Source organism: Phaenicophaeus curvirostris, chromosome 12, assembly GCF_032191515.1.
Source record: "Phaenicophaeus curvirostris isolate KB17595 chromosome 12, BPBGC_Pcur_1.0, whole genome shotgun sequence".
Taxonomy (NCBI): Eukaryota; Metazoa; Chordata; class Aves; order Cuculiformes; family Cuculidae; genus Phaenicophaeus; species Phaenicophaeus curvirostris.
The window spans coordinates 22447129-22463576 of NC_091403.1; the positions used below are offsets into that span (position 1 = coordinate 22447129).

Below are 16448 nucleotides of genomic sequence, written 5' to 3' on the forward strand. Positions count from 1 at the left end.
CCAATACAGGATTTGCTCCCAGCTGCAGCGTGGCCCCCCAATACAGGATTTGCTCCCAGCTGCAGCGTGGCCCCCAATACAGGATTTGCTCCCAGCTGCAGCGTGACCCCCAAATACAGGATTTGCTCCCAGCTGCAGCGTGACCCCCAATACAGGATTTGCTCCCAGCAGCAGCGTGACCCCCAATACAGGATTTGCTCCCAGCTGCAGCGTGACCCCCCAATACAGGATTTGCTCCCAGCTGCAGCGTGACCCCCCAATACAGGATTTGCTCCCAGCTGCAGCGTGGCCCCCCAATACAGGATTTGCTCCCAGCTGCAGCGTGGCCCCCAATACAGGATTTGCTCCCAGCTGCAGCGTGACCCCCAAATACAGGATTTGCTCCCAGCTGCAGCGTGACCCCCAATACAGGATTTGCTCCCAGCAGCGTGACCCCCCAATACAGGATTTGCTCCCAGCTGCAGCCTGACCCCCCAATACAGGATTTGCTCCCAGCTGCAGCGTGGACCCCCAATACAGGATTTGCTCCCAGCTGCAGCGTGGACCCCCAATACAGGATTTGCTCCCAGCTGCAGCGTGACCCCCCAATACAGGATTTGCTCCCAGCTGCAGCGTGACCCCCCAATACAGGATTTGCTCCCAGCTGCAGCCTGAACCCCAATACAGGATTTGCTCCCAGCTGCAGCATGACCCCCAGTACAGGATTTGCTCCCAGCTGCAGCGTGACCCCCCAATACAGGATTTGCTCCCAGCTGCAGCGTGACCCCCAAATACAGGATTTGCTCCCAGCTGCAGCGTGACCCCCCAATACAGGATTTGCTCCCAGCAGCAGCGTGGCCCCCCAATACAGGATTTGCTCCCAGCTGCAGCGTGGACCCCCAATACAGGATTTGCTCCCAGCTGCAGCGTGACCCCCCAATACAGGATTTGCTCCCAGCTGCAGCGTGACCCCCCAATACAGGATTTGCTCCCAGCTGCAGCCTGAACCCCAATACAGGATTTGCTCCCAGCTGCAGCATGACCCCCAGTACAGGATTTGCTCCCAGCTGCAGCGTGACCCCCCAATACAGGATTTGCTCCCAGCTGCAGCGTGACCCCCAAATACAGGATTTGCTCCCAGCTGCAGCGTGACCCCCCAATACAGGATTTGCTCCCAGCAGCAGCGTGGCCCCCCAATACAGGATTTGCTCCCAGCTGCAGCCTGAACCCCAATACAGGATTTGCTCCCAGCAGCAGCGTGACCCCCCAATACAGGATTTGCTCCCAGCTGCAGTGTGACCCCCCAATACAGGATTTGCTCCCAGCTGCAGTGTGACCCCCCAATACAGGATTTGCTCCCAGCTGCAGTGTGACCCCCAGTACAGGATTTGCTCCCAGCTGCAGCGTGACCCCCCAGTACAGGATTTGCTCCCAGCAGCAGCGTGACCCCCCAATACAGGATTTGCTCCCAGCTGCAGTGTGACCCCCCAGTACAGGATTTGCTCCCAGCAGTGTGACCCCCCAGTACAGGATTTGCTCCCAGCAGCAGCGTGGCCCTGGCCGCCCTCGCCCTGGCCATGCGGTCAGGGCGGCCGCGTGCCCGCAGCTCCTGCGCCGAGGTCCCTGCGGGGCAGCGGTGGCGGCTGTGGTGGCGCAGGCGGGTGCAGCCATGTGGCACGGTCCGGGCAGGGCTGACTCCAGACAAAGGAGCCCGTCCCTGGCCGCAGCCCAGGCCCACACGCCGCTGCCAGGCCTGCGACGTGGCCTGCGAGGCCTCGCGCTGCAGCGGGCTGGGGCGCTGGGAGCCCGGCCGCAGCGAGGGCTCGGAGCGGGGGGCTGCGCTCCCCAGCACCCCGGCGGTTCCTTGAGCCAGCGATGCTGCGCCAAGCGGGGGGCTGCACCCCGCGGGCAGCGCTCTGCTCCCCAGGGGCTGCCCAGGGGGGGGGGGGGGGACCCATGAGACGGGGGGGACGGGACACAGGAGACAGGACAGATGCAGGAGAGAGGGGGGACCCAGGAGGGAGGGGGGATCCACGAGGGAGGGGGGGGAATCCACGAGAGAGGGGGGGACCCCCGAGAGAGGGGGGACCCACGAGAGAGGGGGGGACGCAGGAGAAAGGGGGGGACGCAGGAGAGAGGGGGGGATGCAGGAGAGGGGGCAGACCCAGAGAGAGGGGGGGAATCCGCGAGAGGGGGGGACCCAGGAGGGAGGGGGGCACCAAGGAGAAAGGAGGGGACCTAGAGAGAGAGGGGGGGACCCTGGAAAGGGGAGGGATCGGGGGGGGGGATCTAGGAGAGAGGGGGGATACCCAGGAGAGAGGGGGGGACCCAAAAACAATGGGGGGGGGGGGCAGGAGGGAGAGGGGGACCCAAAGATGGGAGGGGGGGAACCCAGCAGAGAGGGGGGGACGCAGGAGAGAAGAGGGGGACCCAGAGAGAGGGGGGGATTCACGAGAAAGGGGGGACACCCTGGAGAGAGGAGGTGGACACAGGACAGAGGGGGGGAAGCAGGAGACAAGAGGAGCACCCAGAGAAAGAGGGGGGGATCCATGAGAAAGGGGGCACCGAGGAGGGAATGCAGGAGAGAAGGGGGGACACAGAGAGAGGGGGGGAAAACTCAGGAGGGGGAGCCGAGAAAGTGGGGAGGAGAAGCTGCCTGGAGGAGAGGGACCTGGGGGTGTTGGTTGACAGCGACTGAACATGAGCCAGCAGTGGCCCAGGGGGCCAAGAAGGCCAATGGCATCTTGGCTTGGATCAGACACGGCATGGCCAGCAGGTCCAGGGAGGTTCTTCTCCCTCTGTACTCGGCACTGGGGAGACCGCTCCTCGAATCCTGTGTTCAGTTCTGGGCCCCTCACCACCAGAAGGATGTTGAGGCTCTGGAGCGAGTCCAGAGAAGAGCAACGAAGCTGGTGAGGGGGCTGGAGAACAGGCCTTATGAGGAACGGCTGAGAGAGCTGGGGGTGTTTAGCCTGGAGAAGAGGAGGCTGAGGGGAGACCTCATTGCTCTCTACAGCTACCTGAAAGGAGGTTGTGGAGAGGAGGGAGCTGGGCTCTTCTCCCAAGAGACAGGGGACAGGACGAGAGGGAATGGCCTCAAGCTCCGCCAGGGGAGGTTTAGGCTGGACATTAGGAAAAAAATCTTCACAGAAAGGGTCATTGGGCACTGGCAGAGGCTGCCCAGGGAGGGGGTTGAGTCACCTTCCCTGGAGGTGTTTAAGGCACGGGTGGACGAGGTGCTGAGGGACATGGGTTAGTGTTTGATAGGAATGGTTGGACTCGATGATCCGGTGGGTCTTTTCCAACCTGGTGATTCTGTGATTCTGTGAGGATGCAGGAGAGCGGGGAGCACCTAGGAGCGGGGGGGGGGACCCCAGGAGGGAGGGGAGCACCCAGGGGAGGGGGCACCCCCAGCAGAGGGTCCCTGCCGGCGCCGGGGGGCACAGCCGATCCCCAGCCCCGGGGCGGGGCCCGTGTTGGGGCGGGGCGGCCGCTTTGTTGCGAGCGGCGGGCGGAGCGGGCGGAGCCGCCCGGGGGGAGGGGGGACTCGAACCCGCGGCCCCGCGCAGCCCCCGGTGAGCAGCGGGCGGGGGGGGTGCGTGTGCGTGGGGGTGAGTGTGCAAGGGGGGCCTAGGGGCGTGTAGGGTGGGTATGTGCTGGGGTGTGAGCGTGCAAGGGGTGTGAGGGGGGGCTGAGGGAGGGGTGTAGCAGTGTGCACGTGTAAAGGGTGCATGTGCGAGGGGTGTGAGTGTGGGCAGGGGGTGCTGGGGGGGTGTGTAAGGCGTGCGTGTGTAAAGAGTGTGAGTTGCAAGGGGTTGCGTGTGTGTAGGGGATGCTGGAGGAATGTGTAAGGTGTGCGTGTGTGCAGGGAGTGCTTGGGGGTGCGTGTAAGGTGTGCACGTGCAAAGGTGTGAGTGTGCAAGGGGTGTGCGTGTGTGCAGGGTGTGCTGGGTGTGTGTGTAATGTGTGCATGTGCAAAGGGTGTGCATGTATGCTGGGAATGCTGGGGGGTGTTAGAGTGTGCGTATGCAAGGGATGTGTGTGTGCAAGGGGTGTGCATGTGTGCAGGGGGTGCTTGGGTGTGTGTGTAAGGTGTGACTGTGTCAGGGTGTGTGTGCATGTGTGCAGAGGGTGCTGGGGGGGCATGAGGGGTTGTGTGTAGGGTGCAAGGGGTGTGTGTGTGCAGGGGGTGCTTGGGGGGCATGACAGGGGTGTGTGTAGGGTGTGCATGTGCAAGGGGGTTGTGTGTAAGAGTGCATGTGTAAGGGTATAAGTGTGCAGGGGGTGTGTAAGGGATGTGTATGGGGAGTGTCAGTGGGGGGTATATGGAAGTAGTGTGTGCTTGTGTGTAGGGATGCTTGTGTGAGGGTGTGTAAGGGTGGGTGTGAGGGCTGTGTGTGCGAGTAGTATATGCGTGTGCAAGGGTGTGCATGTGTGCAGGGTGTGTGTGCAGAGTGTGCATGTGCAACGGGTGTGCAAGGGACACACGTGTGCGAAGGTGTGTGTGTGCATGAAGGGTTGTGCAGAGGGGAACTGTGTGTGCACGGCTCCTGCAAGGATTCGTGCTCAGCCTTGCGGGGGGTGCAAGGACGGGGGCTGTGCAAGGGCTGCGTGTGCATGGGGGGAGCCTGGTGGTGCAGGTGAGTGTGTGTGTGCGTGTGCGTGTGTGTGCGGCCGGCTCTCAGCGTGGGGGTGTTCCCAGGTGTGCATTTGCCATCTGGGGCGTGTTCTGCCCGTGAGCCTCTGTTCGTGTGTTTACACGCGTGCTGGGGGTGTGTTACGCACGCTGCCTGGCTGAGGGTGCGGAAGTGCATGCCCAGCGCTCGGGACGTGGGGTACGGGCTGCTCGGAAGGAGGTGCGTGTGCACGCTCGGGGTCAGGTACGGGGCACGCGTGTGTGTGGCGTGGGACACGTGTGTAGGTGCCCTGGACACGGGGCGCTGCGTGTCCTGGGTGTGGGGCTGCTGCGCCCAGGGTTGGTGTTGGGTGCCAAAGCAGCCCTGGGGCTTGGGGAGACGGAAATTTGGGGCTGCAGGGTCTCCCCGCTGGGGCGGGTTTTGGGGGTCTGGCACCCCCTCCTCGCTGGGCAGCGAGGGTGCCACTGCACCGGGGCTGAGAGGGACCGAGGGGACCCGCGCTGCTCTGGGCTCTGCGGGGCCGCGGGTGGCTGGGAAGGGGTCACACCTCCCTGAGCCAGGACCCCCAGCTCCAGCATCCCGGGGTGCAGCGGTGCCTGAGCTCAGAGACCCCCACATCCCTGCATTTTGCCCCGTGCCGGGGCGGGCCAGGGCAGCACCCTATGAGCCCGGCAGCGTGCGGCTGCCGGTGGGCTCTGGCGCTGGGGAGCCAGAGTGTGGGGATGCCCCCCGGTCCTTGGAGCGGAGCCTGGCATCGCGCAGGAGTAGCGATGGGGTGGGTGCATTCCGCGCAGCGCCCGGTGGGCTGGATGCAGGTGCCCCTGGGCGCAGGCAGCTTGGGGCTGGGTGGGTGCTGCTGTCGGGTAGGAAACCCAGGGAGATCCTAGTGGTGGAGTCAGAGCAGGGGGGGATCCTGGGGGCAGCCAGGCTTTGTGTGGCTGCTGGAGGGGCAGAGAGCGGGGCTGCAGCCCTTGGCTCGAGCAGGGTGGCACAGGGGATGGGGAGGATGCTCTGGGGAGCCCTGCAGTGCCATGCACCAGGCTTTGCCCTCTGACCCCAAGTGCCCCTGCCCCATCCCCGCACCCCGAGAAGGGCCTCTCCTCCGGGGCAGCTGGGTGCCGGGGTGCAGCGAAGCAGAGCAGTGTGACGGCTGTGCCATCCGAGGCAGCCTGGCTCCAGCGGGGTGTGAGGTGTTCTCCAGGCTGCTGGCGCGGAGCAGCTGGGGCTGGGATTGTCTGCGTGAATCAGCACCGCCCGGGAGCCTGCGCGGCTGCAGGTGTGCATGGACGCGCATCCACGCGCGCCATGGCCGAGAGCACAGCGGGCACCGCCTGGTGGTGCCTGGCAGCTGCCAGGAGCGAGCCGAGCCAGGGCGTGCGTGTGAGCCCCAGGAGACGTGGGTTGGGAGGAAAAGCCCAAGTACGTAGGCTGTGTGTGAGCTGGCTGCAGGTCTCTGAGCAGGGGACGTACGTGCCTGCGCTGCTGCCTGCGCTGCTGCCCATGCAGGGGCAGGCTGCAGGAGAATGGTGTGAGCACCCAGGCGCTGCAGGAGCTCGGTGCGAGCACCCAGGCGGCTGCAGGAGCTCGGTGCGAGCACCCAGGCGGCTGCAGGAGCTCGGTGCGAGCACCCAGGTGGCTGCCGGAGCTCGGTGCGAGCACCCAGGTGGCGTCAGGAGCTCGATACGAGCACCCAGGCGATGCAGGAGCTCAGTGTGAGCACCCAGGCCGCCTAAGCAGGGCACATGCAGCCCCAGCCCTTGCTCCTCAGAGGCCACCGCACGAGGCTTCGCAGCCCCAACTCTTGCTCCTCACATGCCGCAGTGTGAGGCTCCGGAGCCCCAGCCCTTGTTCTTCGTAGGTGGCAGGACGAGGTTCCACAGCCCCAGCCCTTACCCTGCACGTATGACGACGCAAGGCTCGGCGGCCCCAACTCTTGTTCCTCACGTGCAGCAGCGCGAGGCTCTGTACCCGCAGCTCCCGCTCCTCTCGGGCATCAGCGCGAGGCTGCATCTTCCCAGGCACCCACTGCGCCAGCGGGAACAGGGCGGAGGGTGCTGGCGTGGGAACCGGGTGCCGAAACCGCTGCCGCGCCTGCCTGGTGACCCCAGGCCGCGGGTTTTGGCGCTGCCCGAGCCTGGCACCCGGAGCAGTTTCCCCATCGCCGGCCGCCGTTGCATGCGGAGGGCAGGCTGGGACGGGGCGCTGCTCACCCCTGCGTGCAGGTACCTGCCGGGCTGCGCGGGGCAGGGTGCTGCGGGTGCCCCGAGCTGGCAGCCTGCGTGGGCAGGCGCAGGAGTGCGATGGCAGCTTGGCGTAAACAGGCCTGGCTGCCAGCAGCAGTGGGAGCGCCTCGCCGCCCGGGCTTAAAGGCACAGGCTGGGGCCTCGCTCCGCTGCCTGCTGGCTGCCCAGCCTGGGACAGGGCCGCTTGGCCCCCCTGCCTGCCCCCCTGCCCTCCCTCCTTGCTCTGTGTGCTCTCTCCTCCTCCCTGCTCTCCCTGCCTGCTTTCCCTACTATCCCTCCCTGCTTTCCTTCACACCCTCCCTCCCTGCTCTCCCTGCCCTCTCTCCCTCCCTGCCTGCTCTCCCTTCTCTCATTCTTCCTCCTTGCTCTCCCTGCTTGCTTTTCCTGCTCTCCCTGCCCGCTTTCCCTACCACCCCACCCTGCCCTCCTTCCCACCCTCCTTCCCTGCTGTCCCTGCCCTCTCTGCCATGCTTGCCCTTCCCTGCCCTCCCTCCAGCCCCCCAGGTGCCACCCTTGCCATGGGGTCCCCATCACCGCGTGCCAGCATGCCGGGGTCCCGGCACGATGCTCCTGGACGCACGCGGCGTCCCGCGAGCCCCCCGGGTGCCCCGTGGCCATGACTGGGGGGTGTTTGCTCCCACCCCGCGCAGGGTGACGCAGATCCCTGTCCCGTCTGCGGCGTTCCCGGGCAAAGGGTACTGATAAGGTGGCTGGGGTGGAGCTGGCAGGGTTGTTCCCAGGCCAAAGAAGGGTCAGTGGGAAGGGAGGCACGAGCACGGCCGGCAGCCCCAGGCACTGGGTGCCAGGTACAGCCGGACACCGTCCGGCAGCGCCAAACATGCAGAGCACGGGCACGGCCGTCTCGGGAGCGTGGGCACAGCCGCCTTGGGAGCATGGGACGTGCTTCTTACCCAGGCTGGGGGGCTGGCAGGGATCCCACCGGTGGCTGGTGGTGCCCCAGGGCCCAGGCTGGGGGAGCTGGGCAGCGTGGAGCTCTGCCCCGCGTAGGGAGGGCGGCCGTGGGGGCATCCTCAGCGCCGGGAGAGCCGCCTGCCGTGAGGAGAGACCCTTTCCAGCCGTTGCCATGGCAAAATAAGCAGCTATCATTAATAATGTGTTGCCAAGGTAACCACTGGACGGCAGGCAGTGGTTTGGGGTCTGCATGGGCTTCTGCTGGGGGGCTGCGAGCTCTCCACACGTGCTGGCGGGGGGCAGAGCCCAGAATGGGCCCAGGGAAGGAGCTGTGCCCAGCGCTGGCTGTGCCCCACGGAGCCCGTCGTGCCCCTCTGGAGGGCAGGGAGCGCTGGGCTGTGCCCCACGGAGCCCGTTCTGCCCCTCTGGAGGGCAGGGAGCGCTGGGCTGTGCCCCACAGAGCCCGTCGTGCCCCTCGACGCTTGAGCCGAGGGGCAGCAGGAGCAGCAGCCGTGGGGCGCAGCCTTTCCCGGGACAGTCACCCCCCGCGGACAGACAGACACCCCGGGACAGACAGACACCCCGGGGGCCGCTGTCGGGGCGGGGCCGGGGCGGGGCTGGGGGGTGTCTCCGGCCCCTCCCGGTCCCTCCCTCGTCCCGCCCCGCGGATCCCGGGCCGGGGGCGGCGCCGCTGACTCCCGTCTCGCTCCCGCAGGTCCCGGGATGGCGGCGCTGCCCGCGCTGGCGCTCCCGGTGCTGGCGGCGCTGCTGCTCTCGGCGGCGCAGGAGCCGGTGCCCAGGGTCAGCCTGCCCTACGGTGAGTGCCCCCCTCCGACCCCGGGGTCCCCGCCACCCGGAGCCCGAGCATCCCCCCCAACCACCCCCCCCGCCGGCTCCACGAGGTGACCGAGCATCCCTCCCTCCCCCCAGCCGCGGGTCCCCCCCGCCCGGGGTCGTGTCGCCCCCCGCCCCAGCTCCACGAGGTGACCCAGCATCCCCTCCTGGTTCCCCCCCTCCTCGGCTCCACGCGGTGCCCGAGCATCCCGTCCGGGTGCACCCTCCCCCCCCATCTTCACGAGGTGGCCGAGCATCCCTCCCTCCCCCACCTGTGGGTCCCCCCTCTCGGGGTCGTGTTGTGCCACCCCCCTCCACCCCCGAGGCAGCTGAACACCCTCCCCATGTCCCCCCCCGACCCCCGGGTGGCTGAGCATCCCCCCCTGTCCCCCTCCCCGAGGTGACTGAGCACCCCAGGGGTGCCCCCTCCCCACGGGGGGTTCTGAGCATCCCACCCGAGCTCTCCCAGTGGTGCAGCCGGGGCGAAGGGGCAGGGGCATGACACCCAAAGGGGGTCTGGGGCACCCAGGGGCTCCAGGGGGGGCCACGGAGATGATGCGAGGGCTGGAGAACCTCCTGGACGAGGATGGGCTGGGAGAGTTGGGGTTGTTCAGCCTGGAGAAGGGAAGGCTGCCGGGAGAGCTTAGAGCAGCTTCCAGAGCTGAAAGGGGCTCCAGAAAAGTTGGAATGGGGCTCGTGATCCGGGAGTGCAGGGATAGGACAAGGGGGAATGGTTTTCATTTGAAAGAGGGCAGGTTGAGATGAGATCTTACGGAGAAATGTTTTCCCATAAGCGTGGGGAGGCCCTGGCCCAGGTTGCCCTGAGCAGGGGTGGCTGCCCCATCCCTGGAGGGGTTCCAGTCCAGGCTGGATGGGGCTTGGAGCCCCTGATCCAGCCGGAGGTGTCCCTGCCCATGGCAGGGGGTGCAACTGGATGGGCTTTGAGGTCCCTTCCAACCCAACCCAACCCACTCGGTGATTTTGTGACTCTCTCTCTGTGTGCACCGACGGGGTGAGATGGCCACGGGGACCCCTCCCGCCCACGCTGCCCCACAGCTTCATCCCTGCTGTGGATGGAGCTGGGAGCCCGTACCCCCCTCCCCTCTCTGCTGCGCCCCCAGGTTTCTGCACAGGCCCTGGGCTGCTCCGGCGTCTGCCACAGCCCCGACGGCGCTGGGGGCTGCACCGGCGACGCTGTGGGGGAACAGGACAACCGGGGCGCTGCTCGGCCAGGCAGGGACCCTCGCAAGCAGGGTTTGCACCCCCGTCTCGCAGCCCCGGCCGCTGGCAGGGTGGCTCAGCAGGGCACGCTCTGCGGGCTGCAGCCGTGGCAGCTGCTCGGCACGGCTGCACTGTCCGGCACAGGGGCTGCGACGCAGCAGGGGCCGCCCATGAGTGTCCAGGCTGGCAGAGCTGCCAGGAGAAGGTGGCTAAATGCAGCTGCTGCCGCCAGCAGAGCCGCCCCACGCTGGCTGGGAGCGGACAGTGGTTTGGGCCGCGGGCCGGCGTGGCCCTGCCACGTGCTCCCGTGACCACCGGCCACAGCTGTGGCGGCACTGGCAGATGTGGGACCCGCTGAGCTGGACGGGAGCCCTGGGAGCCAGCGGCACGGCCCAGCTCGGCATCGTGCCGTGCCACATCGCGCCGAGCCGCACAGACCAGTTCTGGCCCAGCTCTGCCCACCCGCAGAGGCCGCGGTGGGTGCGGCGGCCGCAGCTCACGAGCAGTGCCCGGGGTCCTGACCCGGGGAGCCGAGTGGGGCACGGGCGGCCGCTGTCCGGTAGCGCCGTGTGCCACCGGTGGCCCCTGGGGAGCGTGGCCATGCGGGGCTTGCAGCTGGCAGGAGGGAGGGAGGAGCTGGCGAGCTGCTCCCCTGGAAGTTCTGGATGTGCCTCCAGCAGGTTTGTCTGGAAGAAGCAGGTCTTGTCCTAACAGGTCCCCTGGCAGCCGGCACGGGCTCCCAGAGCTCCCTGGGCCGGGACAGGTCTGCGGGGCCCCCGCTGCCCCGGCGCTGGGCTGCACCCCTGCAGGCGGCATCGCCCTGGGTCCCATCGCGGGAGGATGCTTGGGGGTCGTCACCCCTCCTTCTGCGCTGCTGCCAGACAGCCAGGATGGGGGCTGGGCCCCCTGGGATGGGGGCATCCTGCCCCGTCCAGTGGCCACTGGGGCTCGTGGGACATAGAGGAGGAGAAGCACAACAGGGTTCATCCCACGGAGCTTGTGGCACTGCAGCACCTCAAGCCCTCGCGGCAGTTTGCTCAGAGCAGGGGCTGACGGGAGCCCCGGGGCTGTCCTGGCAGCGATCTGGGAGCCGGCCGAGGTTTGGGGAAGGTCGGGGCGTCCCCGGGGCACAGGGGGTCAGGGAGTTGGCAGTGTGAGTCAGCCCGACGTGTCCTGCTGACACAGCCGGGGTGTCTGATTCAGAGCGGCTGCGGGAGAGGAAAGGCTTCCGGGGCCCGGCCACCCACGCGGGACGGGCGCGCGGGCGCTCCGTGACTCAGCCGCAGCCTCTGCCCCGGCACGGGCGGCCGGTGCCAGCACCCATCGCTCTGTGCCACGGGCCCGGTGGGATCGGGGTCCCCGCGGGGCCAGGCTGGGCCGTGTGCGGCACAGCGAGTGCGGAGCGGGCTGCGGTGCCCCGTGGCGGGCAGTGCCGCCGCAGCGTGCCCCGTGGCTGTCCCCGCGGCAGGGTCGGGGCGGTGGCTCGTGCTGCAGCAGCTGCCCTCGGGCACTATCGTGGCTGTGCCCGCTTCCCTGCGGCGGGTGCCACGTGCATCTGCCCACGTGGGGAGAGCCCAGCCCGGCCCTGGCGACGCCGTGCGGGTGGCACGGCTGAGGTGCGAGGCCAGGGCGGCAGCCCCGAGCAGAGGGGCTGGCAGCGAGCCGTGGTGCAGGGGTCCCGGTGGTCTGGGCGCTGCCCTGCACCGCGTGCGCGATGCTGATGCCCGTCGCTTTCCCTTCCCAGACTCAGCTGAGCGGGTCGTGCAGCGGTTCGAGGTGCCCGGCGTGTCCAACTACACGGCCCTGCTGCTGAGCCCGGACGGTGGCACCCTCTACCTGGGCGCACGCGAGCTCCTCATCGCCGTCAACACTAGCCACTTCCAGCCCGGGGCACCGGCTCGCAGGGTGAGCCCATGGCCAGGGGCTGAGCCCAGCACGGCACTGTGGAGCCCCCAGGACGGGGGCTGCTCCCAGAGAGGGAAGGGGGCACTGAGCCAGCTCGGGCACGGGGGAGCTTGGAACCAGTCAGGTGCTGCCTCGCCAGCCCAGTTGGGATAGGGACGACGGCAATGCTGGCAGGACGAGCTCTGCCAGCTTTCGGGGTGGGGAGGGGGCCAGCCAGCGGTTGGCAGGACCGGGCAGTGGCAGGGGGCTCCCAGTCACTGTCCCCTCTCTGCAGCTGCCGTGGAGCGCGGATGAGGAGAAGAAGAGGCAGTGCGTGTTCAAGGGCAAGGACCCGCAGGTGAGCGCTTTGCCAGCGCGGCTGGAGGCTGCGGCGGGCAGTGCCGGGGCGCGGGCAGCGGGAGGGCTGAGCCGTGTCCTCTCACCCCTGCAGAGGGACTGTCACAACTACATCAAGATGCTGCTGCAGCTGAACAGCACCCACCTGTACACCTGCGGGACCTGCGCCTTCAGCCCGGCCTGCGCCTACATCGTGAGCACGGGGAGCGGGGACGGGGATCCCAGGGGGTTCGGGGTCACCCTCTGCCACTGGGGACCTGGGTGTGGGGCGGGCGCTGGCAGCTCACGGCGCGAACCCACTGCAGAACCTGCAGCACTTCAGCCTGGAGCGGGACGCGTCGGGGAAGGTGTTGCTGGAGGATGGGAAGGGGCGCTGCCCCTTCGACCCCGAGTACCGGTCCACAGCCGTCATGGTCGGTAAGGAACTCCGGGACCCTCGCGCTCCCCGCGGCGCCCGGCCGATCCCAGCTAGGGAGCGGTGCTGTGCCGCCTGCTGTGCGCCACGTCCCAGCGGGAGCGTCTCTTTGGCAGACGGCGAGCTCTACGCTGGGACTGTCAGCAATTTCCAGGGCAATGAGCCGACCATCTACCGCAGCCAGGAGAGCCGCATCGCCCTCAAGACAGAAAACTCCCTCAACTGGCTGCAGGGTGAGAGCGGGGTGGCGGGTTGGGGTCTCCATCGCCTGGGGGGGCCGGGATGATGCTGAGGGTGCTTGTGTCCCCAGACCCAGTCTTTGTGGGCTCAGCCTACCTGCGGGAGAGCCTGCCCGCCGGCAACCCCGACGGCGATGACGACAAGGTCTACTTCTTCTTCAGTGAGACCGGCAAGGAGTTTGACTACTTTGAAAACACTATCGTCTCCCGCATCGCGCGCGTGTGCAAGGTGGGCACAGGGCAGCAGGGAGGGTGTGAGGATGCTGCTCGCCACTGGGGTTGGGGGATGAGGGACCACCCTGCACACTTCTATCTCGGGGTTCCTGGACACCCCGGGAGGGGACCAGCACCTGCAGGAGATCCCACTGGAGCAGTTACAGCCCCATATGGCCCAGCCTGGGGCTGTGGCTCCTGCTGGCCTCATGCATGCCGGCGACCCTTCCCCATCTTTCTGCCCCCTCACCAGAAGAGTCATAAGCCCTGACCCCATCTCGGGTCGTGTTTCCCCTCCCCTGGGCACCTCAGATGCTGCTTTGCTTGTGCCTCCCCGACACGGGGGCTGCTCCCCGGGGACCTCGGCACTGCTAGACAGACAGACAGACAGAGTCCTGCTCTGCTTGCCCAGCCCCGTGGGGCTCCCTGCGGCTGGGCGCCCTGACCCGCTGTGCCACGCAGGGCGACCAGGGTGGGGAGCGCGTGCTGCAGCGGCGGTGGACGACCTTCCTGAAGGCGCAGCTGCTCTGCTCGCACCCCGAGGACGGCTTCCCCTTCAATGTGCTGCAGGACATCTTCGTGCTCACCCCGGGGGAGCTGCGCTGGAGGGATACGCTCTTCTACGGGGTCTTCACCTCGCAGTGGTGAGCGATGGGTGCAGGAGTGGGGTGGCCAGCGAGGTGTGGGATGGCTCCCGAGGTGGCGTGGGGGGCTCAGCGGAGCTGGGGTGCTGACCCTGCCGCGGGCTTTGCCTCTGCCCTGCCAGGAACAAGGGTGGCCTGGGCAGCTCAGCCGTGTGCGCCTTCCCCATGCACAGCGTGCAGCGAGCCTTCGGCGGGCTCTACAAGGAGGTGAACCGCGAGACCCAGCAGTGGTACACAGACACCGGCCCCGTGCCAGAGCCCCGGCCAGGCACGGTACGTGCCTCCTCGGCACCTGCCTGGGTGCAGAATGCAGGGCAGCCCCTTGCATTCGCCCGGTCCTGGCAGCCACCGGGCACGGCCTCTTGCCCGCCTGCTGCCTCGAGCTCCAGCCAAGTCCCTCCCTTTCTCCCCAGTGCATCACCAGCCACACGCGGCACCTGAAGATCAACTCATCCCTCCAGATGCCGGACCGCGTGCTGAACTTCATCAAGGACCACTTTCTGATGGACAGCCCTGTGCGCAGCCAGCCGCTGCTGCTGCAGAGCCGCCTGCGCTACCAGCAGATCGGCGTCCACCGCGCACAGGGCCTCCATGGCACCTACGACGTCCTCTTCCTGGGCACGGGTGCGTGCGGCCACAGGCTGCCGGTGGGGCCGGTGCTGGGCATCGCGTGCCCCCGGCCCCGCTCACTGCGGCCCTTGTGTTTGCAGATGACGGCCGCTTGCACAAGGCTGTGCGCGTGAACCACGGCGTGCACATCATCGAGGAGATCCGGCTCTTCCCCACCACCCAGCCCATTCTCCAGCTGCTGCTGGACAAGGACCAGGCAGGAGCCGGGCACGGGCGCGCTGGGGCTGGGGAAAAGAGGGGGGAATGCTGGGGGCTCGGAGTGTGGGGCAGGTCCTGCCTGTGGGCAGGGAGCCGGGGAGGGCTGGGGGATGCAGGAGCTGACGCCGATGCGCATCTCGGGGGCTGCGGCTGCGCTGCTGACCCCGCTGCGTCCCCTCCCGCAGGGCCTGGTCTACGCAGCGACCTACACGGCGGTGGCTCAGGTCCCCTTTGCCAACTGCAGCCTGTACCGCAGCTGCGGCGAGTGCGTGCTGGCGCGGGACCCCTTCTGCGCCTGGAGCCGGGGTGCCTGCCGCAGGGCCACCCTGCACCCTCCTGCGCACTCCCAGTAAGTGCTGCACCCCCTCTCCATCTCCCGGCACCCCACGGCACCCCGCTGCCATCATCCCTCTCTGTCCCCAGGTTCTGGGCGCAGGACATCGAGTACGCTGACACCGAGCGGCTCTGCCAGCCGGCCAACGCCTCCCAGCCCCGGCCCCGCGTCCTCCTGCCCCCAGGTGAGCTCTGGCAGGTGCTGCTGGGGGCTGCTGGTTGGGGGTGGGGGGCTTCAGGGGCTCCCTTGTGTCCCAAACTCCTGGTTGGCACCCAAAAGCCCCCCTGCCCACAACCAGGGTCCCTGCGACCTCACTGGTGTCCCTGTGGGTTGTCTTTCCGCAGCCTCCGGTGCCCCGTGCCAGCGGATCCAGCTGCCACCCAACGCGGTGCGGCCGCTGCCGTGCCGGCTGCTCTCCAACCTGGCCTCCCGGCGCTGGCTGCACGACGGGGCGCCCGTCAACGCCTCCTATCTGGTGCTGCCCGACGGGGCCCTCATCCTGGTGGGCAGCCCCGAGCGCGCGGGCACCTACGAGTGCTGGTCGCTGGAGGAGGGCTTCCACAAGCTGATGGCCAGCTACTGCGTGAGCGTGCAGGAGCCAGCCCATGGGCCACCGGACCCCAGCAGGAAGGTGGTCGCCGGCCGGGACCCCCTGGAGACTGTCAGCACATCCCGGAGCACCTCGGCGGTGGGCAGCGCCGCGGCACGGCTGGAAGGCAAGACCTACTGGACCGAGTTCCTGGTGATGTGTGTGCTCTTCGCCGCCGCCGTCCTCGTGCTGGCCTTCTTCCTCCTGCACCGGCACCGTGACGGCATGAAAGCCTTGCTGGAGCCCGGCGACCCCAGCCGGCACCAGAAGCCGCCTCGCAAGCCGGTGGAGAGCCTGCCTCTGAACGGCAGCAGCCTGCCCAGCGCCGTGCCCGAGCACAAGGGCTACCAGGCCCTGCAGGACAACTACATCGTCAGCACCCCCGTGCACGAGCCCCCGGGCCCCCCGCGTGCCTTCTCCGAGTCGGAGAAGAGGCCCCTCCACGTCCGGGACAGCTTCGTGGAGGTGTCTCCCACCTGCCAAAGACCCCGGGTGCGCCTGGGCTCCGAGATCCAGGACTCGGTGGTGTGACGGAGACGAGAGCCGAGCCCTCACCCGCCACCACCTCTGCTCTTCTGAGCCTCGCCGGCCCGCGGCACCGCGGCTGGGATCCGTGTTGTCTGTGTGTGCATGCCCGGAGCCCGCGCCCTGCTGCGGCAGGGCCCCACGGCACCCCTCAGCTGCTCCGCTCCTGGGGATGGTGCTGGAAGCTCTTGGTGCGAGGGGTGCTGTGTGCCTTGCAGGGACATTTCCCCCAGCCGTGGGGATGGACACGGTGCCCGGCTCAGCCTGCTGGTGCGGCGCCGGCTCCGTGGGACCCCGGCCCCTCTATGCAGAGGGGAGGAGGGGGCGGCCGCAGCCCCCTCGCGCCCCGACTCACTGTGAGCCCCGGCTGCGCGCCCTGGAGCCAGGCGTGCGGCCGGGCAGTGCCGGCGCAGCGACGCCGCGGCATGTGCTGTGTGTCTGTGCTTGGTTTGTTTTTAATACGTTGAAAATGTGAATCGTGCCCTGGGAGGGAGCGGGGAGCGGCCCCGTGGCCCCACGTGCGTGTGCAGAAACGTCTGTGGTTTTTATATAAAGTCCAAGTGTCTCCTTTGGCCACGTGTGTGCTGGGCACCT

The 16448-nt window shown here is 68.0% G+C and overlaps 1 protein-coding gene across 1 annotated transcript; it reads left to right on the forward strand.

The window, feature by feature from the left end:
• Positions 1–8432: 8432 nt before the first annotated feature.
• SEMA4B (semaphorin 4B) lies at positions 8433–16420 on the forward strand. The gene is made up of 14 exons (XM_069866598.1): positions 8433–8588; positions 11571–11731; positions 12006–12068; positions 12162–12260; positions 12373–12484; positions 12599–12715; positions 12793–12950; positions 13397–13578; positions 13701–13851; positions 13992–14202; positions 14289–14404; positions 14592–14755; positions 14830–14924; positions 15085–16420. The coding sequence occupies exons 1-14, from the start codon at positions 8495–8497 to the stop codon at positions 15858–15860; spliced, it is 2499 nt and encodes an 832-aa protein (XP_069722699.1). The 5' UTR covers positions 8433–8494; the 3' UTR covers positions 15861–16420.
• Positions 16421–16448: the final 28 nt, after the last annotated feature.

Bases quoted from the DNA above. Each gene is read 5' to 3' on its own strand.
- SEMA4B (XM_069866598.1), top strand. From the start codon at position 8,495: ATGGCGGCGCTGCCCGCGCTGGCGCTCCCGGTGCTGGCGGCGCTGCTG. The intron at 12,485-12,598 runs GTAAGGAACTCC...TCTCTTTGGCAG, and splicing joins GTCCACAGCCGTCATGGTCG to ACGGCGAGCTCTACGCTGGG. The intron at 14,756-14,829 runs GTAAGTGCTGCA...CTCTGTCCCCAG, and splicing joins CACCCTCCTGCGCACTCCCA to GTTCTGGGCGCAGGACATCG.